The 24,188-nt window shown below is 44.5% G+C and overlaps 10 protein-coding genes across 10 annotated transcripts; 7 read left to right on the top strand and 3 right to left on the bottom strand.

Moving 5' to 3' along the window:
* The first annotated feature begins 1,191 nt into the window (after positions 1–1,191).
* Positions 1,192–4,272, top strand: P168DRAFT_288804 (Rab GTPase-binding exocyst subunit SEC15). The gene is made up of 9 exons (XM_024836873.1): positions 1,192–1,397; positions 1,452–2,444; positions 2,501–2,632; positions 2,684–2,785; positions 2,836–2,945; positions 3,000–3,135; positions 3,184–3,633; positions 3,700–3,950; positions 4,002–4,272. Exons 1-9 carry the CDS (start codon positions 1,347–1,349, stop codon positions 4,078–4,080), a joined length of 2,304 nt encoding a protein of 767 aa, XP_024695501.1. The 5' UTR covers positions 1,192–1,346; the 3' UTR covers positions 4,081–4,272.
* Positions 4,233–5,887, bottom strand: hapE (CCAAT-binding factor complex subunit HapE). Its single transcript, XM_024841042.1, has 4 exons — positions 5,370–5,887; positions 5,270–5,283; positions 5,134–5,190; positions 4,233–5,075 (listed from the first exon to the last, which is right to left on the bottom strand). Exons 1-4 carry the CDS (start codon positions 5,449–5,451, stop codon positions 4,386–4,388), a joined length of 843 nt encoding a protein of 280 aa, XP_024695500.1. The 5' UTR covers positions 5,452–5,887; the 3' UTR covers positions 4,233–4,385.
* Positions 5,888–6,482: 595 nt separating this feature from the next.
* P168DRAFT_121136 (Fcf2 domain-containing protein) lies at positions 6,483–7,745 on the top strand. Its single transcript, XM_024832621.1, has 3 exons — positions 6,483–6,778; positions 6,865–7,021; positions 7,239–7,745. The coding sequence occupies exons 1-3, from the start codon at positions 6,585–6,587 to the stop codon at positions 7,614–7,616; spliced, it is 729 nt and encodes a 242-aa protein (XP_024695499.1). The 5' UTR covers positions 6,483–6,584; the 3' UTR covers positions 7,617–7,745.
* P168DRAFT_303157 (purine-nucleoside phosphorylase) lies at positions 7,251–9,106 on the bottom strand. The gene is made up of 7 exons (XM_024838723.1): positions 8,827–9,106; positions 8,687–8,765; positions 8,551–8,630; positions 8,430–8,494; positions 8,167–8,369; positions 7,829–8,108; positions 7,251–7,778 (listed from the first exon to the last, which is right to left on the bottom strand). Exons 1-7 carry the CDS (start codon positions 9,011–9,013, stop codon positions 7,734–7,736), a joined length of 939 nt encoding a protein of 312 aa, XP_024695498.1. The 5' UTR covers positions 9,014–9,106; the 3' UTR covers positions 7,251–7,733.
* A 440-nt stretch (positions 9,107–9,546) lies between these two features.
* On the top strand, positions 9,547–11,007 carry P168DRAFT_288799 (mitochondrial 37S ribosomal protein uS10m). Its single transcript, XM_024836872.1, has 5 exons — positions 9,547–9,806; positions 9,857–9,969; positions 10,034–10,066; positions 10,155–10,579; positions 10,648–11,007. The coding sequence occupies exons 2-5, from the start codon at positions 9,869–9,871 to the stop codon at positions 10,821–10,823; spliced, it is 735 nt and encodes a 244-aa protein (XP_024695497.1). The 5' UTR covers positions 9,547–9,806; positions 9,857–9,868; the 3' UTR covers positions 10,824–11,007.
* A 141-nt stretch (positions 11,008–11,148) lies between these two features.
* P168DRAFT_265682 (tryptophan--tRNA ligase MSW1) lies at positions 11,149–12,740 on the top strand. The gene is made up of 5 exons (XM_024834927.1): positions 11,149–11,596; positions 11,664–11,744; positions 11,826–11,941; positions 11,994–12,112; positions 12,186–12,740. The coding sequence occupies exons 1-5, from the start codon at positions 11,186–11,188 to the stop codon at positions 12,632–12,634; spliced, it is 1,176 nt and encodes a 391-aa protein (XP_024695496.1). The 5' UTR covers positions 11,149–11,185; the 3' UTR covers positions 12,635–12,740.
* Positions 12,741–13,165: 425 nt separating this feature from the next.
* P168DRAFT_121017 (pepsin-like aspartic protease) lies at positions 13,166–15,259 on the top strand. The gene is made up of 4 exons (XM_024832620.1): position 13,166; positions 13,233–13,609; positions 13,673–13,991; positions 14,089–15,259. The coding sequence occupies exons 2-4, from the start codon at positions 13,415–13,417 to the stop codon at positions 15,030–15,032; spliced, it is 1,458 nt and encodes a 485-aa protein (XP_024695495.1). The 5' UTR covers position 13,166; positions 13,233–13,414; the 3' UTR covers positions 15,033–15,259.
* A 694-nt stretch (positions 15,260–15,953) lies between these two features.
* P168DRAFT_120984 (putative meiosis protein MEI2) lies at positions 15,954–19,129 on the top strand. The gene is made up of 14 exons (XM_024832619.1): positions 15,954–16,394; positions 16,446–16,800; positions 16,857–17,291; positions 17,376–17,732; positions 17,790–17,825; positions 17,881–17,947; positions 18,011–18,029; positions 18,089–18,119; positions 18,184–18,201; positions 18,263–18,291; positions 18,346–18,389; positions 18,442–18,521; positions 18,583–18,688; positions 18,750–19,129. Exons 1-14 carry the CDS (start codon positions 16,207–16,209, stop codon positions 18,980–18,982), a joined length of 1,998 nt encoding a protein of 665 aa, XP_024695494.1. The 5' UTR covers positions 15,954–16,206; the 3' UTR covers positions 18,983–19,129.
* An 830-nt stretch (positions 19,130–19,959) lies between these two features.
* Positions 19,960–21,039, top strand: P168DRAFT_120958 (uncharacterized protein). Its single transcript, XM_024832618.1, has 2 exons — positions 19,960–20,534; positions 20,605–21,039. The coding sequence occupies exons 1-2, from the start codon at positions 20,305–20,307 to the stop codon at positions 20,984–20,986; spliced, it is 612 nt and encodes a 203-aa protein (XP_024695493.1). The 5' UTR covers positions 19,960–20,304; the 3' UTR covers positions 20,987–21,039.
* On the bottom strand, positions 20,975–24,152 carry las21 (mannose-ethanolamine phosphotransferase LAS21). The gene is made up of 7 exons (XM_024839325.1): positions 23,845–24,152; positions 23,745–23,789; positions 23,397–23,685; positions 23,214–23,341; positions 22,795–23,165; positions 21,714–22,730; positions 20,975–21,658 (listed from the first exon to the last, which is right to left on the bottom strand). The coding sequence occupies exons 1-7, from the start codon at positions 24,042–24,044 to the stop codon at positions 21,093–21,095; spliced, it is 2,616 nt and encodes an 871-aa protein (XP_024695492.1). The 5' UTR covers positions 24,045–24,152; the 3' UTR covers positions 20,975–21,092.
* Between the last annotated feature and the right edge of the window lie 36 nt (positions 24,153–24,188).

Below are 24,188 nucleotides of genomic sequence, written 5' to 3'. Positions count from 1 at the left end.
TATATTTAAAACTTATAATAATTTTAATATTATTTAAAGATAATAATATAAATTAAATATAAACTTACTAGTAAATTAATAAATAAATATTATATATATATAAAAATTATAAATAAAAAAAATTAAAAAAAGAAAAAAAATTTTATAAATAAATAAAATAAAATTATTAGTCTTTATATTATATCTTAAGACTTATTTATTATCTAGTTTATTTATTACTTTAAATAATAATAATAAGATTATATATTATATTATTTATTATTATTATTTTAACTTACTTGATTAGAATATATAAAATTTATAATTATTAATTATTTAAATTCTAATTAGATTAATTACAGGAATACTATTATCTTATAATTAAAATACTTAAAAAAAAAGAGATAATTATTATAACTAGAAGTATTAATTAATATTAAACTTAATAAATAAATATAGGGATCTAGTAAATAACTAGTAAACTAATATTAAATTAATAGATATCTACTAAAGTATAATAAATTATAGAAATTACTAGGAGAAGACTTGAGTAATTTATTTTAAATTATATTATTTTTATCTTTATATAAAAAGTTCCTTCTATCTTTATAGAGATATCTATTAATAAGTAGGGGACTAGCCACCTAAATAATGTCTACTCCCAAACCTCCCAATATCGGCCTAGCCGCTTACAACGTGATTTTTTGTAGTTTGATATGGTTTTTATATAAAAACCAAAAATTAATAGATTTCTACTTCAATAGACTAGTCAAGGCTAAAATTTAGGCTTAAAGTAGACTAGTCTATCTGTAAAAGCCTGCTTACTAGTCTAGTTTATAAGCAAAAATTATAAAAATAATATTTTTAGAATACTTATATGAATATATATATTATATTAAAATATTACTTAAATACCTAAGCTAAAAAGGTTAAATTAAGCTAACTCTAATTCAAGTTTATTTCAGGGATCCAAATCCACTATAGATTCTACCCCCCTTGTACCAAACCCGCACGGCTGCGGGTTCAGTGCGGTTCAGTGAGGATTTTGCGGTGCGGTCATGCCACTCTATCTGCAACTTCTACCATGGGCCCACTATGTAGTTGCTTGAACCCGTGGCATTGCAGTTTAGCATTTGGTGGGCCCCTCCACCCGGGCTAGCTGGGTAAGGTTTAAGTTAGGTGGTTAGTTAATCAACGGTCACATGATGAAACGATCAGCTTTAGGCTCCTTAGCCAGGGACCATATGAACTAAGCTGTGTGTATAACCAACAGAACGAGACACTAATTTCTTGATTTAGCGGACACATCAATAATTTATCTGGAATACATTTTTATAGTTCTCCTATATGCTGCATGAACAGCCGCGATGCCGTCAATGGTGTCTTCCCGAAATGAATCTTCGTACATCTTGAACCAAGTGAGAATCAGAGAGCAGTGATTACAAGCTTTGAAGTTTGGCTAACCATCATAGATCATTATATCGCCGTCTGACGCTGACTATCTTGACCAACTTATTCCATCGATTAAAGAATACAGTATTGGCAACCGAACCTCGCAGCTGCTGCAGTCACTATCTAGGTTCGCCGGCGACAAGGAAGCGGAGATCGAAACAATATGCAATACACACCACCAGGAATTTGTCAGTTCCGTCAATCAGCTTCTTCGGATCAGAGAAGGCACTGTCAGCTTGACAGCAGAAATACTAGATTTAAACCAATCCATTCAATCCAGCACGGAAAAGTTAGCTGAACAAAAGAAAGTATTAGTTGAGTCGCGGAGTCACAGACAGAACATAGATGAGACATTGCGTGCCATCCAAGATTGCCTGGAAGTTTTACGTCTCGCCAATCAAGTCCATGATCTATTGGCAAAGAAGAATCACTACGCAGCACTTCGGGCCCTTGAAGAGCTCCAGAATGTTCATCTCAAAGGGGTGACCCAGTACAAGATTGCCGAAATGATCCAACGTTCTGTCCCAACAACCCAAAAGGCCATAGCCGAAGCAGTGATGTCAGACCTGAATACTTGGCTATACCGGATCCGTGAAATGTCGCAATATCTCGGGGAGATTGCTTTATACCACACCGATCTTCGAAAAACAAGGCAGAAAGAGAGGGTGGAGAGGTTACCATATCTTGGGCATTTCAAGTTAAATTCTGCCATTGAATTGGTTTCCGACGAGCATGAGGAGTATGATCTTCTGCAAAATGAAGAACTCCAGGTTGATTTTACACCATTGTTTGAATGTCTTCACATCCATCAATCTTTAGGGCAAATGGACAAGTTTCGTATTGAATATGCCAATACACGACGTCGGCAAAAAGAGCTTCTTGTCCCAGCATCAATAACACTCATCGATGAGGATGGCGCCAGCCTACACAACCTTCTGGAAGAAATGGCGGGATTTGCCATTGTGGAACGATCTACAATGAAAAGAATTCCTGATCTGAGATCATCAATTGATGTAGGTACAAACAACTATTATCCCACTTTCACCATCAAACTCACATGTGAACCTAGGTCGATGAATTATGGGACTCACTGTGCCAAACAGCAGTTCACTTGATATCACAAACACTCCATGAGGTTGATAACGCTGAGAGTATCCTGAAAATAAAAAACCTAATTGCATTGTTCATGCAAACAATGAATGTGAGTATTCATGGACAAATTGAAGTTGATATTACCACTAACTCGCTACAGGCTTGGGATTTCCAGGTTCCAATATTTGACAACTTCTTGTTGGTTTTGTTTGGAAGATACGCCGAGCTTTTGAAGAAAAGGTTTAGTGATGATTTTCAAGAGGTACGAGTCATACCTAGTTACCGTCTTTTTTCGAATGCTAAGATATTGAGATTGTGTCTACCGATGATTACATGCCCATGCCGATACAGACATTGGAGGAATATGACAAGGTTCTCAATGTCAGCTGGTATACCCCCGAGAAATCTCGAGAAGAGCAAGCGTATGTTATCTAAACGACAGCATCTGTTATCGTGCCACTAATGCCTAGTTTCAGCTTCCCATGTGTCCTGCCGTTTTCTCAAATGTATCCGTTGTGTTGTATCGACATTCGGAACTTTCTGAACCAGTTCTACTTCTTTGCAAACGACGACTTTTCACACTCAGATGTTATTGATGAAACGCTTAAGGATGTGAGTTTTGCTATGGTGAGGAGTGGGACTCCCTGCTAACCATCATAGGCACTGGATGAACTACTCTCAGACAAAGTTTGCGATACTCTAGTTGAGCGTCTTGCTTCCCAATACTTGGGGCAAATTGTTCAAATCCTCATTAATCTAGAGCACTTTGAACATGCATGCTATGAGCTTGAAATACTTCTCGCAGCTGCTAGGTCGCAAGGCTCCACAAGTGGTTCCACAGCTTTAAATGCTACCGAAAAATTCAGGAGTAACAAGAAAGCAGCAGAGAAGCGCATATTTGAAGTCGTCAACTCGAAAATTGACGATCTCGTTGAAACCGCAGAATACGACTGGACGGCCTCTTCTCCACCAACCGAGCCGAGCAATTACATGCAGACACTGACTCGTTTCCTATCGAACATAATGAATTCAACATTGCTAGGCCTCCCTACGGAAATAAAAGAACTCATATACTTCGATGCTCTGAGCCATGCAGCGGATACGATTCTTGTATGTATACACCGTATAGTCCCAACTCCCCCTTTACCAGAGCTGATTGCTTTCTTTTTGTCCAAGGCTCTTCCACTTGCTCCGGATGTCAAGAGAATCAACACGAATGGAATCATGGCTCTCGCAAAGGATGTTGAATATCTTCATCATTTCGTTGACAGCCTTGGTGTGCCCATCCTTCGCGAAAACCTTGATGAGCTTCAACAAACAGTACAGTTGATGCAGGCAGACAATACGGATGAATTTTATGACATATCTACCCGCAATAAGAAGTATGGTCGCGTGGATGCGATTAATGGGCCGATCTTACTAGAAAAGTACGTATCTTCCGGCTTTTACATGGACCCTATAGCTAACATAAGTTGCAGGGTCACACGAGCTCCCGAAAATGTGATAAAAAATGACAAGTTTTCAACACTTTCTTCCAGGTTTGGGAAAAGGTCTTGAGATATAGTGTAACCGGTGAATGTAATGCCTGGTGCTCCGATTCAGATAGGCCACAATATCGCCCACGACCCGGCCGATTATTATCATTTGGGAAGAGTCATTTTACTCATGTCAATAAAATCACTAATGTTTGGTAGAATTCTCAGATCATTATTCTACTAGTTACTCAATTGAGCAACCCACATCAAGCGCCAATAATCTGTCCTTCAACTACTGAAATGCGAACTGATTAACTCGAGCCATGTCTCCCAGGTGGCTCACTTTAGACATATTAGCGAAAAAAGAACCAGCTAAATTCCGTACATTCATAAGGCACCAAATGGAAGCTTGAAACGGTTCGCTTGGAAACATACCTGTTGCGGAGGCAAATGCGGATAAGCAGCATACATCCCTTCGAACATCTGGGACTGTGGCTGTCCGTACGCAGCAGTTGGATCTGACTGCACAGCCCCTGCATAAATGGCTGGCTGGCGATATTCTTGGTCTTGAAGGCCATGTTGTCCCATGCCGTAATCGGGGTGTGCCATGTGGTGTGCGGGGTGCTGCACCCCGTGCTGAGAAGGCGGGAGCTGACTTGTTGGGCCTGTTGGGCCAGAGGATCCCGATGGAGCTGCCGCCGCCTGGCTGGACCGTTTTGCATGCGACGTAGCTTCCTCGCGGGGAACTATATCAATGAGAAAATCAAACATATCTGATTTGGATAAAGCTGCCGCGATGTCCGATCTCTGCAAAGTACGCCGTTTGTTGTCTTCCGCATGGATCCATGCTCGCATGGTTAGCTCAGTTATAAATATATCACAGCCCTTAGCAAACAAGATTGGAGCCTCTGCTGAAATCATCTTTACTTCAGGGTCTGCCTTCATCACTTTTTTTATGCGAGCGAGAGGTAACTGATGGATCTTGTAGTCATGATTGTCGGACTCTAAGTGGTTGATGATGTGTTGCCAATATGTGGTAAGGATATCCCGGGCTGCTCCCTGTAAGCCTTGATTGACCTAAGGCATTGTCAGCTGGTGCTATAAAATCCAAACTTAGCAACTTTGAAGAACTTACATTCGCCCATGTTCCCGTATAAAGCTCAGCAACAGGCGCATATCCCTGAGCGGATAGCTAATGGAATTATAGCAAGTCAGCCATACAGCAAAACGCGTAACTTTGCCTAGGGAACTATGAGAGTAGCTGCTCATACCGCTGCGCTGGCCCCTTTACAATCACGTCAGTTGATTTAGCACATTCTTCGTAATACAGATGTGACTCCATCGGTAAAGAAAGGATATGGGAAGAATTACCGTAGTGTCCACCATTTCTAGTGTCGTAGACAGGCTGCTGCCTGCCTTGGGGTTGTCCCGTATTTTGTGAAGGCTGTTCCATGACACAAAACTTCTCCAATAAACTTGTCGTTCTTTGAGGGATGAACTTGTTCAATTATGCTGGTCTTGACGAGACCCAAAGGCAGACGAGCCGATAGACGATATAGCGGAAGACAATACCAATCTTACGAGGGCGCCCCAAATATATTTGATGTTAAGCAGATGGGTGAACCCAAGATAATGAATGCAACAAGTATGGCTGTTCTGATTCTCAAGGACGAGTCTTTGTTGTTGATAGGAGAAAGTAATGAAGGGTCGTGTCTGACTGGTAAATCGCGGAAGGGTGGTTAGTAGTAGCGCGCGACAAAGAACGCCAAGTCCTATGCAGCTCTGACGTTCGCAGACAAAGTGCCCGATAAGTTTAGGTAGATATATGGGCTGCGTCGCATCAAGAGTAGTACGTACTGTTTGTTATAAAGGATCAACTAGTTAATCACGAGATAGGATAGAATGCGCGCTCCACGAGCAGCTTGGAAAGGGAACAAAAAGTGTTGGGGTGGGGTGGCAGAATACCCGGTAGCGGTGAAAGATGCTGTAACCAATCAGTAAGTGCACGAAAGTGTAAGTAGTTATAGTACTTAGGTAGTGTATTTCAGTAACCGTACAGACTCCGACATGTACATACTACTTGAGAGATGTCATTACTACCTACCGACGTTACCTAGTTATCTATAAGCTATCTACTTGGTATTTTGATGACTTGTTAGGAACTGATCTATTCCCCTAGAGGAAGTGTAAACTGGAATCCTGGTATTACCACGAGTGTCCACTTCTATTGGAGCAAACCACCAGGTATTGTACCTTTAGGTAAGGCAGTACCCACCTAGGTAGTCACGTACCTGGTACTGAGGTAGACAGATACCGTCGTACCTCCCTAGTACCCAGGTAGGTAATTTCAAGCAGAAGGGCCCGAATAAGTGCGGTCCCTGGAAGAAAATTTCAGTACATTACATTAGTGGGTCTAATGCAAAATTTTAGTTAACATCTGCGTGAGCTACAAGCCTCTACTAATATTTCTTAGTATAAGTAGAACTTTTTCCCACAACTCATAAATTTTCTTTTGTTAATTTTCCCAAATCTTCTTCACCCCCTTTTACTTATCACCATTATCATCTCTCAGCTATCTCATAGCAGATGACAGCATTAACATGTGAATATCTTGCTGCCAATATAAACGCCGACACCGATAACATGGCAGATCATGATATTCAACAGCTACTTCTTCAGGCCGAAGGTCGGCTTCGTGCTCATAACGTGAAAGAAACACATGATTCAGTACTCCAGCGTCACAGCGACAAATACTCAGATGGCACAACCTCTTCGCTAAAGTGAGTAGATTACGCGGGCAAAACTTGGAGCCAAGTCTCATGCCCGGCTGGCTCTGAATATAAGCTTACCAATATGTACAACCTAGAGTTCCCAAGTTAGCATCAGAGCATTCGCTGCAACCTTATGTCCGCGAGCAGGGCGATATTGCCACTGTTGATCCAGCACATGTCATACAGCCTTCACCAAACAAGTCAACAGTGTTCCAAATGTCGAACACTGAAAAGACTGGACCCGCAAATAAGGTAAATCATACCCTTTCGCTTGAAACCCGATCCATATCATTATGAGGAAAATTATTCTGTCGCATAAGCGCTTGATGTGGCTTTAACAACTCGTTTTGGGTTGCGCTGCACTAGTGAGAGCTTTTTTTCATAGTTACTCTGAATGTTACATTGGAAACAATCTTGCATGTTTTGATTTTCATAAACATGGCCCACAAGCTAACATTTATACTCAAAGGATAAACCCACGGCAGGGAAGGACTGGTTCGATATGCCCAGAACAGAATTGACGCCGGAACTCAAGCGAGACCTCCAGATTCTCCGGATGCGCTCCGTGCTGGACCCAAAAAGACATTACAAGAAGGAAAATGCGAAAACCCAGCCTCCGAAGTACCTGCAGGTGGGCACTGTACTTGAAGGTCCAACTGAATTTTTCAGTAACCGCATTACGAAGAAGAACCAACGGAAGACGTTTGTTGAAGAAGCATTGGCTGTGGAGCAGCAAGCCAGACGCTTGCGGTCAAAGTACAACGACATACAATCGAATAAACAAAGCGGAAAGAAGGCATACTATCAGAACCTGCGATCTAAAAGACAAGGCAAGAAGAACACGTGAAAATTTTTGTTCTCTGGTGTGTTCAAATGATCATGAGATCGTGGCTAACCCAAAGCTACGGGTGCCTACTGCTCACCCACGACCACTTGTTCCCTGGGCAGAGCCAAGACTTAGACACTAACTACGTTTGAAGACGGTTGACATAACTCGCACAACGAGTTTCTACATCCGGTGTCAGTAGCTATACGAGATGGAGGGGCTGGGATACGTACCTCCATGTCAACAGCCGCATTGCGGCCAGCCTCCAGGACCTCCCCATGGTCCGCTTTACCACTTTCCAGGATTGTATTCAGGTCTTGGGCGCCTTTACCCTGGATCTCCTTATCATCTCCACGAGGCACGGGCGAAAGAACTGCATTGTTCGTTACCAGGCTCAGTCCCAAAACCCGAATTCCGCAGTGTCTGGCAACAACGATTTCTGGTACAGTCGACATGCCTACCACGTCAGCCCCGAGCGCCCGGAGCAAGCGGCATTCTGCCCTGGTCTCATAGCTACAATATTCAGCTGGGATCATGGAACATGGTTCAAATCATGCCTTGACGAACTCACCTCGGACCTCCGACAAAGGCATACACGCCTTCATGCAATTCTCTGCTTCTTTTGGGTTGTGCTATGGTCTTCCAAGCTTCATGTACTTGTCGACGAAGTTCCAGGTCATAGGCATCAGACAAAGGCGGAAACCGCAGTCCCAGTTCCTCAACATTTGGCCCTCGTAATGGGTGGTTTCCGGCCAACCCTGCTAAGAAAATGTGCTTTAATGTTCGAGTTAGAATCCCATATGTCGTTAGTGCTCATGACCAACAGAGACTCACGTCATTCAGTAGTACAATATCGCCCACTGCATATTTCGGGTTGAGACCCCCAGCTGCGTTGGTCACTGCATATGTGGTGTTAAGGAAATGCAAACAGGGAAGAAGTCCAATGGACACTCACAGACGATAGTATCTACTCCCAAAAGCTTGAATACCCGTACAGGGAACGTCACTTTTTCAATGGAATGGCCTTCGTAGTAACTTGTAGGCAATTGTCAGTTCATAAGTGATATTAAATTGATGGAAGTCTGCCTTACTGGGCTCGGCCAACCATTAGCACAGCAGGCACTGTTTTGTCAAGAAGACCAAAAACAAGCTTGCCAGCATGCCCAGGAACTTATCATAGCACAAACGTTAGTGTAAACAAGCGATAACTAATATGGCATTGTGAGACTACCAGTGAGGTGTGGAAAGTGGGGGATAGAAGAATAATCAAATTCCTCGTGGGGTGTGTCACGAATACTGTCCGCGAGACCACCCAGACCAGAGCCACAGACAATTGCGACCTGAGGATCTTGTAAAGCAGCAGGTAAATGTTGCTTCAAGAAAGAGGCTGCCTCACGAGCCTGATCAAATTGAGACATGTTTCCTCCGGGTAGTCGTGTTCCTTTCTTTTGGTTGTTGAGAATGATACACAGAATCGAAAAGAGAAGGGTCTCGAATGGGGCATGAGAAATATATAGGCGCAGTGCAACACTTCTAACATGTTTCAATGGTTAAAAATGATTTCAAACCTAGCTGCTTATGTACTAGAAGCCTCTCCCATCCTTGTTGTTCAGACCCACCATCATTTCACGCTGTCATATCAATTTCGTTTCAGTACGCACTACGCAGGACGATTCAAGTTAGGACATGGACTGTTAACTACACTTGTACTCCATACAAAGTACATGAAACGAAGTACTTGATGTTAGCTAGTCACTCCGGCTACCTTCGGTAGTATCCATAGTACCATCCTACTAGGGTAAGCGGGTATAACTTACAGGCAAAATGTACAGACATTACAAAATCAACTTCCTACACAATGTCCACAGTATCATGACTCACCGGGTGGCATACGTACGCTGTGGTTAAATGGTACTGATGCTCTACCTCCAGAGTAAGTACCTGTACGGAGCCCATGAAAGTACATTCATCTCCTGGTGACACTACGGAGTGGTACTCCGGACTACCGACGGAACACTAGCGGGAAAGCGGTGAGTCAAATCAACCAATCACATCAATATCAGACAAATCGTCAAAAATGGACTGCCGACATCCAGGGCGTTCTTCACTACCAGCATATTTACCCTTGTTAGCCAGCAGTTGACTCGTGGTGCAATCATGAGCTTATTGTCGAACCCATGCCTCATCTCCGGGGTTGGTAGGCATATACAGGTATTTGGAGCCTAAGGCCGTCTATCTTCCATGTTACTGATGATACGAAGTTCTCTGTACCCATGCGCAACCTCGCATTCTCAGCTCTTAACAAATCAAATCAAGCGACTGTGCCCAGGCGTGGTATATCAAGTACGGAAAGCGAATCCAAGAAAGATACAATGTGAGGCAACATCGTCTAATCAATTTTCCTTTGCGAAATTATTTGCTGACTTACTGATATATAGCTCTCCGCCCGATACTTCATCTGCAACGGAATGGTTAGTCGTCACAGCCTCTTCGCGGTCTATACTGGAGCTGGAGCGAATGATCAATCAATTTCAAACACTAACTCACTACTTCTTTTAGGTCCGAACGTCTGGACAGCCTGTCTTCTAGGGCTAGACTTCCTCGGAGCGTCCAAGCGGTCTATTTGCGCCCGCTACGGAGGTCATCCGAGTATGGTTTACCAAGCTGTGATCTCCAGTTGAGATCTTACAGCGTACGAAATGTGGAGTTTTTCGCAGACTTCGCCATTCGTGCTGCATACTATCTCCGGCTCCCGGTTTCTGGGCCCGTGCCGTTGCCACGGATTGTCGAGCGGTGGACTTTCCCACGGAGCAATTTTGTACACAAAAAGAGTCAAGAAAATTTCGAACGAATAACCCTTCGTCGGCTTATTCAAATCAAGGACGGCAATCCTGAAGTTGTTCAGACATGGCTGGCATTCTTGCGGAAACACGCTTTCTATGGGGTCGGTATGAAGGCAAATGTTTGGGAACATGAAACTCTTGGTATGGCTCGGTCCCTACCCTGGGCTTAACCTCAAATACAAGTCGAAATGCTAACATAGCTTCTGAAGATATTGGCAGGAATTTGGACGAAAGTACTTCGGATGTCGAAAAGTCCCTAGAACATCACCTGTCACAGTTCGGTCGGCGCAAGGACGGAGAAGCGCTCGGCTCATTATCCAACGTCCTGGATGCTGGAAGACTTGCTCATAACCAGGCCCCATTAGCCAATATCCGAAGGCACTGAAAATCTTCTATCACCTCTCCATATGTTCACTCGGCGTCCCTAGCCTGTGCCTTTCTGTGTAGTTTTACTATGTCTAGTTATTGTTGCAATTATCATTCAAGAAACCACCGAGTATTTTAAGGCCGAGGGGGTTTATCAATTTCTTCAGATGTTTTCGATTGGTTGGATTTCAATTAGAGCTCGGGCTAGCTTTTCTTCACTTTTTTTTTTCTCGGTCCGCGCATCTTGTCGGGGGTCCTTATCGCAATATAGGTCACGTGCCATACCCTCTTTTAATGGCGGAGAATTCCCGGTCTCAGGTACTTGTGACCAGATAGAGCAATGGTCAGTCGGCACTCCGCCCTATTAACACCGACTAAACGATGTCTGCCAGATTCAGCCAACTGAAGCAACTGCCGATAAGCTTGCACCCGAAGGGTAGAGCCACTGTACATTTAGAAGCGGACCACTGGGGGTCAAAGGACCACCGGCGGTGGAACAGCTCATTAAGGACTCAATCATCAGCGGAAAATGGCAGTCGCGTTATATTCTCTGGGATACAACCCACTGGTGTCCCGCACATAGGAAATTATTTGGGTGCTTTACGAGAATGGGTCAAGCTCCAAAATAATACGGCACCAGGAACTAAATTGTTCTTTTCAATCGTTGATCTCCATGCATTAACGATCCCCCAAGATCACAACCAGTTCAAGAAATGGAGGAAAGAGTCATTTGCGACATTACTCGCTATCGGGCTAGATCCAACACGCTCGACTTTGTTTTATCAGTCCGCTGTAAGTTGTGCTGACATTATCATATTTGATATACTTGCTGTCTAATCAATTTCTAACTGCTTTGGAGGTTGCCGCACATGCTGAACTCTTCTGGATTCTCTGCACTACATCATCCATGGGATATCTATCTCGTATGACCCAATGGAAAGTGGGTTGGCCGAAATCAAAACTAGCTTTTTTAATGAGAGGCAAGCACAAAGGGTGTGATGTTAATATGATGGTCCTCTAGAGTAAACTTAAATTGTCCGACGACGCTACGTTGGAACATTCAACGGCGAGATCGAAATTGAGACTCGGTTTATTCTCGTACCCTGTTCTGCAGGCTGCAGATATTTTGGTACATAGGTTCGCGCGCCAAAGACGACGAGGAAGATGATCCTTCACTGACACTATACAGAGCGACTCATGTTCCTGTTGGGGAAGACCAACGACAACACCTCGAGTTTTCCAGATCGACTGCGAATAGTTTCAATCACCTCTACGGCCCAATTTTCCCTTTGCCAGAAGCTCTTATATGTGAGATTAACCATCCTTATAACGAAACCGGGGATGTTAGATTGTGAAGGGCATCAACTGACCGTCCCCGCAGCCCCCGCGAAGCGAGTAATGTCACTCAAGGATCCGCATTTGAAGATGTCGAAATCTCATACCGATGATCGGTCAAGAATTCTGTTGACTGACTCCCCTGAAGACATTCATAAAAAAATAAAAGTAGCTCTGACGGACTCGGAGGTAGGTATAGCCTACGACCCTATCCACCGGCCCGGGGTATCTAACCTCCTCGAAATACTCGGTCATTTTGAGGAACGGCCATGTGACGAGCTAGCCTCGGAGTATAGGTCCGCTAGCCTTCGTTCTTTGAAAGAACACTTGGCCACTAGGATTTCCAAGGACCTCGAGCACATAAGAGAGAAATATTTTTCGATCATGGCGGACAAAACTAGTTATCTTGAATCAGTTGCGGAGCAAGGGGCACAGGATGCGCGTTGCAATGCTGAGCTGACTATGAAACATGTCAGAGAAGCAGTAGGTCTTTGACAGAATTGCACTTTCTATCCAAGATTCGGGGACACTGGGAGAGAGGCACGTATTTACTTCCCGAGTTGTACATTAGGATTATCACATGTAGTGAATCATGGAAAATAATTGATTGGGAACCCCTGAACCCGCAGTCAAGGTAATTACTGGCGCAAAGAACCTGAGATATACCTTTGGTACGAACACAACTACAATGGAAAACGTTGTAGGTTCATAATGCGCAAATCAATAACTTGCCTGTTTGAGCCTGGTCGGCGCCTCGAACCGGGACGGATGGGACTAATACGAGCCAGCAACAACAATCGAACTATGGTAATCAATTGTACGTGCCCCACCACATAGCACATCCTGGGCTCTTAGTAGCATTTATTGTGCCAGTGCGGAGTGTCATGAATACCAAGACAATATCCACGATAGATGACGACAGCATTTCTGTACAGTATGCACGTGTACCGGGGTTGTGGGTCTACTACTGGGACCTAAGAGGCCAAAGATGTGGATCTCCGAAATCTGGCTAGGTCTAAAGAACAGTGTTAGTCGTCACGACCTACTACATTGCACAGAAGACATCACTTACCACCTACTACTCTGCTGAAAGAGGCTATGGGACAAATGTTAATCATGCATTTGAAATCTTATATATATTCTGTGGCCAGGCGTGGATTTGGAAGTCCAGCATTGCCTCTCAAATTATTAAATCTATACATATTGAAAGAACTGCCTTCTGGCAACTATTGCTTATAATAAGGGCCGTGGAGGGTTCAGCTATTCTTAATTATCATGAAAGCCACGTGGCGCCTTTTGTTGACGGCCTCTTGCATCATACAGCATACGCATGCATTCACACTTTACCCCAGGGATGGCCCTGATGTTGTGGAGCTTATGATAAATCGCAAAGATGTCCCTGATCCTGTGGGCAGAGATAATGTAAGGCGCAAACGTGACAAGACAGTTGGTCAGGTACTTGATAATGAGGTGTGTGGCTGTGCCCTGTTATAGAATATTTATCATAGATGTGTTTACATACCAGCGAAATAGGAGATGTTATATTTCTGCAATGTTACACTTGGGACGCCAAATCAAAGCTTGCGCCTCGTTATTGACACTGGAAGCAGCGACTTATGGTGTAACGCGGCAAACTCGACTCTTTGCTCTTCGTCTAGAAACCCTTGCAGCGTTTCCGGCTCATATGATCCAACCCTTTCCTCAACATATGCATATACGTCTTCGGATTTCAACATTTCCTATGCAGATGGCACCGGAGCAACCGGGGCTTATCTGACCGACAACCTCCAGATCGGAGGCGCAACCCTAGAACACTTCCAATTTGGCGTGGGGTATTCATCTAGTTCACCGGGTAAGTCTGTCATGACCCTGGTTGTAACAGAGACCCAAGCCCGGTATCGATTTCTTGATCGTCAACTAATCTCCCTGTGGTTGATTGATCATATCAGAGGGCGTTTTAGGCATAGGGTACCCTTCTAATGAGGTCCAAGTTGGTCGTTATGGTAAAGAACCTTACCCAAATCTTCCATGGGCGATGGTTAAGGCAGGACTACTCAAATCCAATGCCTACAGTCTCTGGCTCAATGATCTGGACGCAAACACCGGCTCAATCTTATTTGGGGGGGTAAACAAAGCAAAGTACAACGGACATCTGCAAACCCTGCCCATCCAAACTGTCAACGGTGGCTATTCAGAACTCATAGTGGCGCTTACGGCAGTTTCGTTGAAATCAGAGTCAACGCATCACAGTTACTCTTCGAACTCACTTCCAGCTGCTGTTCTCCTTGATTCCGGGAGCTCCTTGACATATCTCCCCGATGGTGTTGTTCAAGATATCTATGATGATCTTGGGGTGGTCTATGAATCTTCCAGTGGTGCAGGATATATACCATGCAGCATATCGGATGATGATATCCAATTGGTGTATACTTTTTCATCCCCTAACATAACAGTTGGGATTGATGAGCTTGTGCTTGATGCCGGTGATCTCCGCTTCCAGGATGGCACACGTGCTTGTGTCTTTGGTATTGTCCCTGCCGGTGACAGCACAGTTGTCCTAGGCGACACATTTCTACGCAGTGCTTATATTGTATATGATCTTTCTAATAATGAGATCTCCCTCGCAAACACCAATTTCAATTCAACAGGGGACGAGATCCTGGAAATCGGTACGGGGAAGAACGCAGTTCCTGGTGCCACCCGAGTGTCGCACCCAGTGACGTCCGTGGTGGCTGATGGTCCTGGTGCTAGGATTGGCGGACCGACAGGCAGTATCACGACTGATTTGCCATCTTCAGCAAGCAAAGGGAAATTTCATGCTGGCGCGCCAACCAACATTTTGATGTATCTGGGCTTGACGATCCACACATTGGGGCATCTGTGGACGATTTGATTAATTTGTGCTGTCTTTCACCCCTGAAAAATAATAGAATTAACCAGACTCTATTCCACGAGCGGCAAAGGCAAACTCGAAGGCCATAGTGGTGTCCGTGATTTCATTGCTAGTGGTGGTAGTAGGTAGTTAACAGCCCTCATCTATGGACATCCGGTACTCAATAGATGAGATGATGGTCACCGAGTCTATGGGCACCCAGAAGGTCAGTTTGATATGCTCATGAGCAGGCCTTTACCGATCTAAGTATAGTATTAGGCAGTAAGAGTCCTGGATTTGTAGGCTTTGTTGTCGAATTCTGAGAAACAGAATTACTACTAGGGCTAGTCGGTTCCGGCTGATAGCCATGTGTTTTCAAATTTCCCCACTGAATCCAAGATGTGTATCCGTTCTAATGCGAGCTGGTACCCTTACTTCGGAGTGTCCAGATAGGTAGCATATAGCACGAGGCCACATGACAAGTACCTGCTCTCATTTCTACGGTTTCCCGTATCTGGAATCAACTGTTTTTACCGATCTAGGACGAAATGTATACATATATTTGATAAAGACCACCGTTCCACAATATTGTACGAGCCTCTAAATCCATACAGAAGACTATGATAGATAAAGCACTCAACACAGTAATATAGGGAGCCTTTATTTCTGCATCCTTGAAACAAGCAGATGGGTAGACATTAAGTATCGAGAACGCTTTCTCGCTCATTCAGATAGTACTAGTATCTAGGGTTATCAGCTGTGTGTTCAGTAGGTACCTGTCTTAGGATATTCTGCACAGATAGATTGTTTCTTTATCATCGAGAGTACATGAATCCTGCTCATTGATCTCCCTGTCAGGCGAAAACCACTATACAACGTTCCTATTAGTTCGTGTCGCCTTTATTTCCCTTCAACCCTTTCATCTCTTGTCTCCTTCACTCCCCCCCTCACCTCCACGCCTCTCACACTCTCTCACTTTTCTCACATATAGCAAGAGGAATACATCCCTGTGTTTATGTAGATCCAAGCTCTTCTTTCATTCTTTACTTAATCATTGATCTCGCTGATCATACATTCCGTTTTCGTGAACACACAGAAATATCCCATTGTCCTTGTCCTAGGCCTTGTCTCTCTCAACAACTTGGATTTCCATCTTCCGTGAAACCTGGGCTCCAATAAGGGTTGAGTACCCAAGATGAGGGCGAACGGGTCTCCACTTGGCTTGAGTAGTCCTTGCTCTACGAATGAAGTGGTCTCCCCGAACGGATCTCCAGACACAAAGATCACGGCATTTTCTCCTGAAGACATACGTGCGAGAGGGCGTCCCGAGTCTGGGATCTGCACTTCCTCGAATGACCCTGGTTTTCGAAAGCTCTACTCGGTGTAAGCTAAATCTTCCCGTTATTCATATCAAGCTCTTCTAACAAGAGCAAGGGCATCTACCGATCCTTTTTTAGTGCCAGCATGCGTGAAGCTTTCGCCAACTGCAGCTACTTTCACACCGAGTGGAACGGCAAGTCTTGTACTCAGTAGCAGCCAAGCCCGTGGAGTTGGCCACTTATTGGCAAAGACACCACCCGAATCCACTGAAACAGGGACGAGCCCTCCAGAGTACCTCGAGGATGAGCCTTCGAGATATAGACCTGTTGGAAGATTTCAACCAAAGAACACGAGTTTGTCGTATGGTTTCAACTTTGACAAGGTTGATGGCGAAAGACGTAGCCGCGCCATGGTGATCGAAAATGTCCCAACAAACCTGACTTACATTCTTTTGGCTGGATTTTTTAATGTGGGCCTACTACCGCAATATTTGTATCTGTTGGTGGTGTACTGACTAGAATCAAGCGCCGTGAATTTACTACTGTCAAAGGCCCTGTCCTCACAGACCTCAGGTCCATGGGCAAGGTCTATGTGGCTTTCACCGATAGTCGAGAGACAAGGAGGGCAATTGAAAAAGTTCACCTCCTACGACCTGAATGGCGAATCTCCCCACTTACCATCAGAGAATATGTACAACATACAGAACCTTCGAATGCCTCACAAGCATCTGATTACGAAGGTCAATTGCTCGTGACTGTTTACTACGATGGCCGTAACCCGAGTTTGAACAAATGCACCGTGGCTCGCTCGCTCGAGGCCCTTTTTATGACCTTTGGAGATATCAAGGAGTTTACAAACCTACCCACTGGACAAGAGAATATAAGTGAGTTTCACGCTGAGTTCTTCAATACTCGTGATGGGGAAAACGTGATTAGCACACTAAATGGATCTTCTGTTGATGTAAGTCGCGGATCTCAGCCCTCCAATTCCCAAAGTTATGGGAAAGTGATGGATTACTCTAACAAGCCCCGCTGTCTGTCTTAGGATTGTGTACTCGATATCTCTTTGTTCAGACCGGATGTCGAGGACAGAGCTCCGGTACCTCACCCGAGCCCATGCCCCGCAACTGATAGTTTCCCACACGAGGATCCATTTCTCAAAAATATGCACTGGGTCTCCAATCAAAATATCCGTGGCCCATATATGGAACTCAGCCCCACAGGCCGCTCCACCGTTCCCCCAGGTGAACACGCCGGTCTCCTGGAATGGATGTCTAGGGCTGGCGAGAAAATATTGGCTTCGCCGCGCCGTGAGCTCAGCCGCTATGCTGACCTGCGCGTAAGCAATCAGAACGCTGTTGATATCGAGCGAATTCGCTTGGGTCTAGACGTCCGAACAACTGTACGTTCTAACAATTGCAACATTCACGAAGTATCGTCTGTTTTAACCTTGACTTAGATCATGTTGCGGAATATTCCTAATAAAATTGACCAAGTACGTCCAGTAGAGTGCTCATGGGGGCCGCTGGCCGATTGTCTGACCTTTCAAGACCATGCTCAAGGCGATAGTTGATGAAACAAGCCATGGCAAGTATGACTTCATGTATCTGCGCATTGGTAAGTTGTTCAATATAGGCCAGTGACTATCGGAAGTAGTCAAAACTAAATACATGATTGAAGACTTTGCAAATAATTGCAAGTATGTGGTATTTGTCTACCTGATCAATCGCAGCAAGGCGTGCTGACCTGCTCCTTTAGCGTTGGCTATGCCTTTATCAACTTTGAAGATGTAAGTCGATAAAGACTCCCGCTATATACATTCCGAGTACTCTACGTAATTGACATGATGATAGCCAATCGATATCATTGATGTTAGTAGTCCCTGCCCGTTCACCGGGATATGGCGAAGTGTCTTTCCTCATGCGTTCCTAGTTTGTCAACGCACGAGCAGGGAATACTTGGTATATATGGCCTCTACGCATATTTCAGATTTTGGCACTAACTGGCTCACTTAGGAACTGTTTCAACAGCGACAAGGTTGCCGAAGTATCGTATGCTAGTTAGTCAACAGCCTCCCACGATTCTGTACCACGTGCTAAGACGCAGTTTAGCAATCCAAGGCAAAGATTGTCTGGTGCAAAAATTTCGCAACAGCTCTGTGATGTTAGAGCATCCGTCCTTTCGCCCAAAGGTAGCTGCTTGCTGCAATTGTTAGGGAAGATAAACTAGTATAAAGCTCACCAATTTTGTAGATATTCCATACGGGTATTGGGGGACTTGCTGGTACTGAAGACCGTTTCCCTGGCCCAGACAACCCGTCAAAGATGCGACGTAGTATCGAAAATGCAGAACACGTCGGTCAGTCATGGAATTTGGATTACGGTTGATAATCAATCACTGATGAGACATTGTTTTGAAGGCCTCTTTGCCCCTCGTGTTGGTCAGCAATACCGAGACGAACAACGTCGGCGTCGCTCACAATTTGACCGCGGAACAACTGCTGCTGAGCGCGAGGTAGTTTATGTTCGAACTCTTGCTCCGAGAGCTCCATCACCTTCTAGAAATGCATTGAAAAGCGCCCCTTGCACTTATCCTGCTATGAAAGTGTGGTATGGCTCGGCAGTGCCAGAGCGCGGCCCCAGGACCTCCTAACTGCAAGATTGACTGGGCTTCTTCCCCTTTAGCACTTCAAGTCCCCCCTCCACCTCTTTCTCGTCAAGAAGTGTATGTGTACATTCGTCAAATTTGTGACTTGACGCTGGCATTAGCTGTTTCCTTTCGCCAGTACTCTCATACCTTTCTTTTCCTTGATATCGACTTCCTCACTCTTGGCAGGGGTCAACAAAAAAGTGACAACATGTATTTTTGATCCATTGAAGGAAGTCGATTTCGTGCGCTGGATGGCATTGATGAGATACTTCGGTATGAGTCTTGATGTTGGGTTTATCACAGGTTGGATGCCCTTCTCTGTGAGACTTCAGCTACCACTTTCTCCCTCTTGTCTGGGAAGTAATTTGTGGAAATAATTACAATATGTCGTGTCCGTTGATACAGGCTTTGAGCCAAACAACACATAGGCTGTAATAAATCAAGACAGGCGAAAACTATGGATATTCCATGATAGTACAAACCATGCTCAGCTTGGTTTGTGGTAGCTCCCAGATCTTTCGACTATTAGCTTTTTTTGGTGAGCACTTGAGTTTGACAAGTGACAAGACTGATATTCTACTCGAATACAAGCGCCCAATGTCTACCCTCCTATATTACAACAGACTTGCAGAAGTGAGCCTGCTTGTGCATTGGAAGAAATTGGGCCCAAAGGATCACTTGGTATCTAGCCCAGCTCATTCTGACTGAGCGACAGTATAATTGATTGTGTGAGATGAAAATACAACTTGTTCCTAGGAGATTAGTAGAGTACATACCGTAGTGACTCGGATGCAGGACTCGCTATCAATAAGATATCCCGCTACGGAATACCAACCGGGAATCCGGGAAGTGGAGATCCGTACGCCAGATGTCTAGGTATACCCAAGTGCCAGGCAAAACAACCTGACGCATCAAGGATAGTGCGACCTCGTCTATGATAGTTACGGAGTATTAAGATTACATATACCAATAGTTATCTTCTTTTCTGATATCTGTGACTTAACTTTCTGGTTCGCTCTCTAGCCTACTCCGTAGTTGGTTGCTATTCAACTTATTAGTAAGCTGCCCTTGTTCTTCGATACTCCGATAACGGTAACGTTGGGGGTCCTGTCGGTCAAGTAAGTGCCTCCATCCAAGTGGTTCTTGCGATAGTAAAAGCTAACTGGAAGCTTGACTTTCGGATCTTATCCACTGTTCTAGATTTTGTCCCTATTTCATCTTTTTTTTCTCCCCCGAGCAATTTTACGCAGAACAAGAGTATCGCGCTGACAACGCCGAGGTCTGAAAATTTGATATTTTGTGCTCTTTTATTTCCTTGCTATGGAATGGACAAGGAAAAGGTAACTGCAGTGTACTCAGTGCTCCACCTGGTTTTCCACCGGAATAAGAACCAGCACGGGAAGACAAAATGGTGGAAATGGCTTTCTTTGCTGAAACGAGCCACTATGAATCTCTTAAAAAGTTTAGAATGCGAACTAGCACCCAGCAGAAGCAAGTCCATTGTTGACAAGCATGCCAAACATTTGGCCACGAGTGTCATACCCAAGTGTTATTGGTAGGTCCTGGAAGCTAGAGAAATTCCGTTTATTTTTTTGTTCTCCGTCTAGACACTGACCATCTCCCAGTGCGTTCTCTACAGTTGTTGCAGATGGGCAGTTTTCGACGCTTGGTATCGTTTTAATAGCAACCTTGGCTCGCCTTACAAAAGCAATGGCGATTGATAAAAAATTGGGTTGTCCACCACAAAAGTCACGGGTTCCAGCCATTCCAGATCGAAGTTATACTCCAAAAGAGGATATAGGGGAGGTCCTCTCTCGGACCCAAGACCATTCAGGTGCGGCGGTCGACACTGAGACCCCTACCGCCCATCCAACGGCCTTAGGAGTACGCAAAAACAGTGATCTAGAGAGGAAGAAGCGTCCTGGTTCTACAGATGTGAAAAAACCGAAAAAAATAAAAAAAACCAAAAAGGATGCCATAGACGAGCTTTTCGCTGGCATTAGTTGAATAGCAGAATCCACGAGTTGTTCTATATAGATACAAGGCAGACAGCCATATTTGGCAGTGGGGCAAGAGTATTTGTGCATAAAATGAACACCCCTTCCCGGCTTTTTCATGAAGACTTGAGGACCGGCAATTCGGCGTTTCCCAATATGTTCACACCGAAGTAGTTGATGAGGATCCAAACCATGGTGTAAAGGTACTTCGGTGAGAAGACCGTCCAAATGAAAAGATGCGCTCTTAATACTGTACAAGAAACCATGACAGACACCAAGGTTGTGGTAGCATAAAATGTCAAAACCGTGATATGCGCGCTCTTGTCCCACTGCTGCGAATTGTGAGAACCTCGAAGGAGTCGGCTGGCTGAAACCCACCAAATTGGGCCGGCCCAATTGCCTATGAACATCAGGATACCAACGAGTATGACATTGTAACTGCCAACACCATTATATGCGTTGGATAAGTCAACCGATGAAATTGAATTAGAACCCCCAAATGCAAAAAAAGTAACGTGTTGCATTATCAGGGATGTAATGGTGAGCTCAGTTGCAGTGAGGTTTATCGAGCAGAGGATATTCGCCTGCAATCCGAGAAGCAGAAAGATCGGGATATTGGTTGCCTTTGACTGTGTCATCAAGAAAAGAGTGAGGGACTCATGGAGAACTCTGGTCGGCGTTGCTAGTTTTAATTAGTGACTGACTTGTGCTATCATATCTATGGCTTCTGTGCTTACCACTATTTTGTCGGTGGAATGTTCGAGGTACCACCATAGTACAAATCGAGTACAACATAAGCAGGAATAATCCACAAAGAACAAACCTTGCATGTGGAATGAGCGGGATTCCTCCGATATATGCCGCAAAAGGCTCCAAAATCGAGTCGGTGAGGAGCTCCGGGGACTCTGATCCCACAAACACAACTTTGTACAGAAAAGCTGCTAATGTGATAGACGGGCCAACAACGCACCATAGCACGTTCTTAGGGAGGCTAGAAGTAAGGCGTTTGCCCGTGACTGCGTACGCTAGGATGATCAGGAACCATAGGATGTCCTGATGGGACCGTAAAAAGTCTCGTGAGATATCTGGCTCTGCAGCAAATTTTTGACCGGTTTGATTCCAGCGTCTCACTAAACGATGGGACGCTGCCAAACCTGCCAAACCTAGCCTAGCGAGCACCGAGGAAACTGACCAATGTGTTCCTGTTTTCCTAAAGAGATTAGTGTGTTGGTGATTGAGTGACTTGATGTGTAAGTAACACATCCAGCCCGTTAATAACCAGTACCAGAACTGTTGTTCTTCCTCAACATAACTGCTCGCGAACATCAGAGCGTTATAGCTTGAAACGCTCATGACTAAGAACATTATGGACGGCTTGGATGTTGAGAGTAGACAATGCATCGCCGGTACAGATAGACAAACAGCCAGGCTAGTGATGCCGATACCTAAGTAGAGATATTTCACGTCATAGTCACTAGCAGCACTGCTCATCAATTCTTGGGCAAGTCTCAAAAAGCTGAGGAGAGTAGATTCGAGGTCGAGGTGTATGTCATTGTTGTGCGAGCCATCAGATTTGTGTAGCAAGTCATGGACACGGAACCATGCACACTGAACAGCTTCAATCCCATCTGCATGGCCACTATCGCAATCGGCTGTCACTTTATCGGGGTTGAACTCATAACGTGGAAATGACCCCCTAACAGTTCTGAGCAGCTGTCTGGCATTGTCTAACAAAATCTTGGTTCTTTCATGACCTGATGAGTGAAAGAAGAGATTAGTGGTAACACATAGCTTATGTATATGGGAATAGCATCTTACCGTGATCCCACATCATAAGTAGCTCCGGAATGACGACACCCAGGCTGTTTAAAGGAATTGGCAAGCCAAGAAGACTTGCAAGAGTCGGCGTAAGGTCTGGCTGGTCGACGGTCTGATAATATTGTAGATCATGTATAGGCTCTATTGGGCTTTGGCCATGCGCGCCCTTCGATCGAAATTTGGGTGATATGAAAAGCAAGGCCGGTGACGTTTCACCTACGGAAGAGCCACCGTGATTACCGGCGTCATTCATACCATGATCGCCGCATAGAACAAAAAGCGTTGATTCAAGGTGTTTCTCCTCCTCCAGAGCTAGATATACCTGAGATACAACTGAATCCATTTCATGCTGTTTCGGTATCATGTAAGGGCTGCATACATGTTAGCGATTTTCTTAACTAACGGGTGTACTTGGATACCTTTGAGGACCTGATTTGTGCCCAATGTGATCCAGGCCTAGATAATGAATAATAAATGCTGACCAGTCGTCCTGAAGCAGCTCGTCGCCTATATGGCGCGTAACATTGTTGTCTACTTCGGTAAAATCCTGTACATTATAAATCAGCCCTCGGAAAGGAAGTGGTGCCTAAAAGCCGACTGACCGACACGAAGAAGCTCGAAGTCCCGTCGGCCCTATCAAACATTCCTGGGAACAGCTTGAGCCAGGTGTCGTCTCCATACATGACGAGGCGATCACCTCGCCTTTTCAATTGCGCCAGCCATGTATCTTGATGGGCAAGTGTCGACGAAGTGTCAGATTCCGCAATATTCAGAATCACGTCCAAGAAAGACGGAACAGATCCTGTTGTCATAGCTTTGAGTCGGGGCATTGTCACTGTTGGTGAGCTTGCATATGCCGTGAATGGTAGAGCATTGCCATGCCGGATGAGGCTATGAAATTACATCAGATCAACTCTATGATAGCATACGCTCAAATTATCCAAACGAACCTTTGGGTAAAGAGGAAACCAGAGTTACTGGAGTACACAAAGTCACTGATATCTAGAGTCAACTAGGAGAATAAGATGCCAATCTGTAACATTATCATACCTCCTCAATGCATCGACCACCATGAAAATGACTTTATCAAATATCACCGGCGGCCGGACCTCCTCATCATCTGTTTCAAATATTGCAAACCCAGGAAGTAAAGGCTTATAGGGGAAAAATCCAGATGAGAAACAAAGAATGGCAATCGGAATGAGTATATTAGCGATTAGTATCGCCCAACTTCCAGGGTTCAAATGCATTGTGTTGGTAAAAGTTCAGAGTTATGACTGCTGCAATATGTCCATTGATCAAGATTTCGAGATTTCGCAACCATGTCAGTATTGTAATTCTTTTCTCTCTTTGTCCCCAGTAAACATAATAAGTTGCAAGTTGTTAACATGGCT

Source organism: Aspergillus campestris (assembly GCF_002847485.1).
Source record: "Aspergillus campestris IBT 28561 chromosome Unknown P168scaffold_3, whole genome shotgun sequence".
In the NCBI taxonomy this organism is placed as follows: domain Eukaryota; kingdom Fungi; phylum Ascomycota; class Eurotiomycetes; order Eurotiales; family Aspergillaceae; genus Aspergillus; species Aspergillus campestris.
The sequence above is the reverse complement of the archived record's forward strand: the minus strand, read 5'-3'. Positions and strand labels throughout refer to the sequence as shown.

Bases quoted from the DNA above. Each gene is read 5' to 3' on its own strand.
- P168DRAFT_288804 (XM_024836873.1), top strand. From the start codon at position 1,347: ATGCCGTCAATGGTGTCTTCCCGAAATGAATCTTCGTACATCTTGAAC. The intron at 2,633-2,683 runs GTGAGTATTCAT...AACTCGCTACAG, and splicing joins TGTTCATGCAAACAATGAAT to GCTTGGGATTTCCAGGTTCC. The intron at 3,634-3,699 runs GTATGTATACAC...TTTTTGTCCAAG, and splicing joins ATGCAGCGGATACGATTCTT to GCTCTTCCACTTGCTCCGGA.
- hapE (XM_024841042.1), bottom strand. From the start codon at position 5,451: ATGGAACAGCCTTCACAAAATACGGGACAACCCCAAGGCAGGCAGCAG. The intron at 5,076-5,133 runs GTAAGTTCTTCA...ACAATGCCTTAG, and splicing joins ATACGGGAACATGGGCGAAT to GTCAATCAAGGCTTACAGGG.
- P168DRAFT_121136 (XM_024832621.1), top strand. From the start codon at position 6,585: ATGACAGCATTAACATGTGAATATCTTGCTGCCAATATAAACGCCGAC. The intron at 6,779-6,864 runs GTGAGTAGATTA...TGTACAACCTAG, and splicing joins GGCACAACCTCTTCGCTAAA to AGTTCCCAAGTTAGCATCAG. The intron at 7,022-7,238 runs GTAAATCATACC...TTATACTCAAAG, and splicing joins AGACTGGACCCGCAAATAAG to GATAAACCCACGGCAGGGAA.
- P168DRAFT_303157 (XM_024838723.1), bottom strand. From the start codon at position 9,013: ATGTCTCAATTTGATCAGGCTCGTGAGGCAGCCTCTTTCTTGAAGCAA. The intron at 8,631-8,686 runs GTAAGGCAGACT...ATTGCCTACAAG, and splicing joins CTAATGGTTGGCCGAGCCCA to TTACTACGAAGGCCATTCCA. The intron at 8,109-8,166 runs GTGAGTTCGTCA...TGAATATTGTAG, and splicing joins GCCTTTGTCGGAGGTCCGAG to CTATGAGACCAGGGCAGAAT.
- P168DRAFT_288799 (XM_024836872.1), top strand. From the start codon at position 9,869: ATGCGCAACCTCGCATTCTCAGCTCTTAACAAATCAAATCAAGCGACT. The intron at 10,067-10,154 runs GTTAGTCGTCAC...TACTTCTTTTAG, and splicing joins ACTTCATCTGCAACGGAATG to GTCCGAACGTCTGGACAGCC. The intron at 10,580-10,647 runs GTATGGCTCGGT...TAGCTTCTGAAG, and splicing joins TTGGGAACATGAAACTCTTG to ATATTGGCAGGAATTTGGAC.
- P168DRAFT_265682 (XM_024834927.1), top strand. From the start codon at position 11,186: ATGTCTGCCAGATTCAGCCAACTGAAGCAACTGCCGATAAGCTTGCAC. The intron at 11,745-11,825 runs GTGGGTTGGCCG...ATGGTCCTCTAG, and splicing joins CTCGTATGACCCAATGGAAA to AGTAAACTTAAATTGTCCGA. The intron at 12,113-12,185 runs GTGAGATTAACC...CCGTCCCCGCAG, and splicing joins TTTGCCAGAAGCTCTTATAT to CCCCCGCGAAGCGAGTAATG.
- P168DRAFT_121017 (XM_024832620.1), top strand. From the start codon at position 13,415: ATGAAAGCCACGTGGCGCCTTTTGTTGACGGCCTCTTGCATCATACAG. The intron at 13,610-13,672 runs GTGTGTGGCTGT...CCAGCGAAATAG, and splicing joins GTCAGGTACTTGATAATGAG to GAGATGTTATATTTCTGCAA. The intron at 13,992-14,088 runs GTAAGTCTGTCA...TGATCATATCAG, and splicing joins GTATTCATCTAGTTCACCGG to AGGGCGTTTTAGGCATAGGG.
- P168DRAFT_120984 (XM_024832619.1), top strand. From the start codon at position 16,207: ATGAGGGCGAACGGGTCTCCACTTGGCTTGAGTAGTCCTTGCTCTACG. The intron at 16,801-16,856 runs GTGGGCCTACTA...ACTAGAATCAAG, and splicing joins TTTTGGCTGGATTTTTTAAT to CGCCGTGAATTTACTACTGT. The intron at 18,390-18,441 runs GTTAGTCAACAG...GACGCAGTTTAG, and splicing joins TGCCGAAGTATCGTATGCTA to CAATCCAAGGCAAAGATTGT.
- P168DRAFT_120958 (XM_024832618.1), top strand. From the start codon at position 20,305: ATGGACAAGGAAAAGGTAACTGCAGTGTACTCAGTGCTCCACCTGGTT. The intron at 20,535-20,604 runs GTAGGTCCTGGA...ACCATCTCCCAG, and splicing joins GTCATACCCAAGTGTTATTG to TGCGTTCTCTACAGTTGTTG.
- las21 (XM_024839325.1), bottom strand. From the start codon at position 24,044: ATGCATTTGAACCCTGGAAGTTGGGCGATACTAATCGCTAATATACTC. The intron at 23,342-23,396 runs GTCAGTCGGCTT...TATAATGTACAG, and splicing joins CTTCGAGCTTCTTCGTGTCG to GATTTTACCGAAGTAGACAA. The intron at 23,166-23,213 runs GTATCCAAGTAC...ACATGTATGCAG, and splicing joins CACAAATCAGGTCCTCAAAG to CCCTTACATGATACCGAAAC.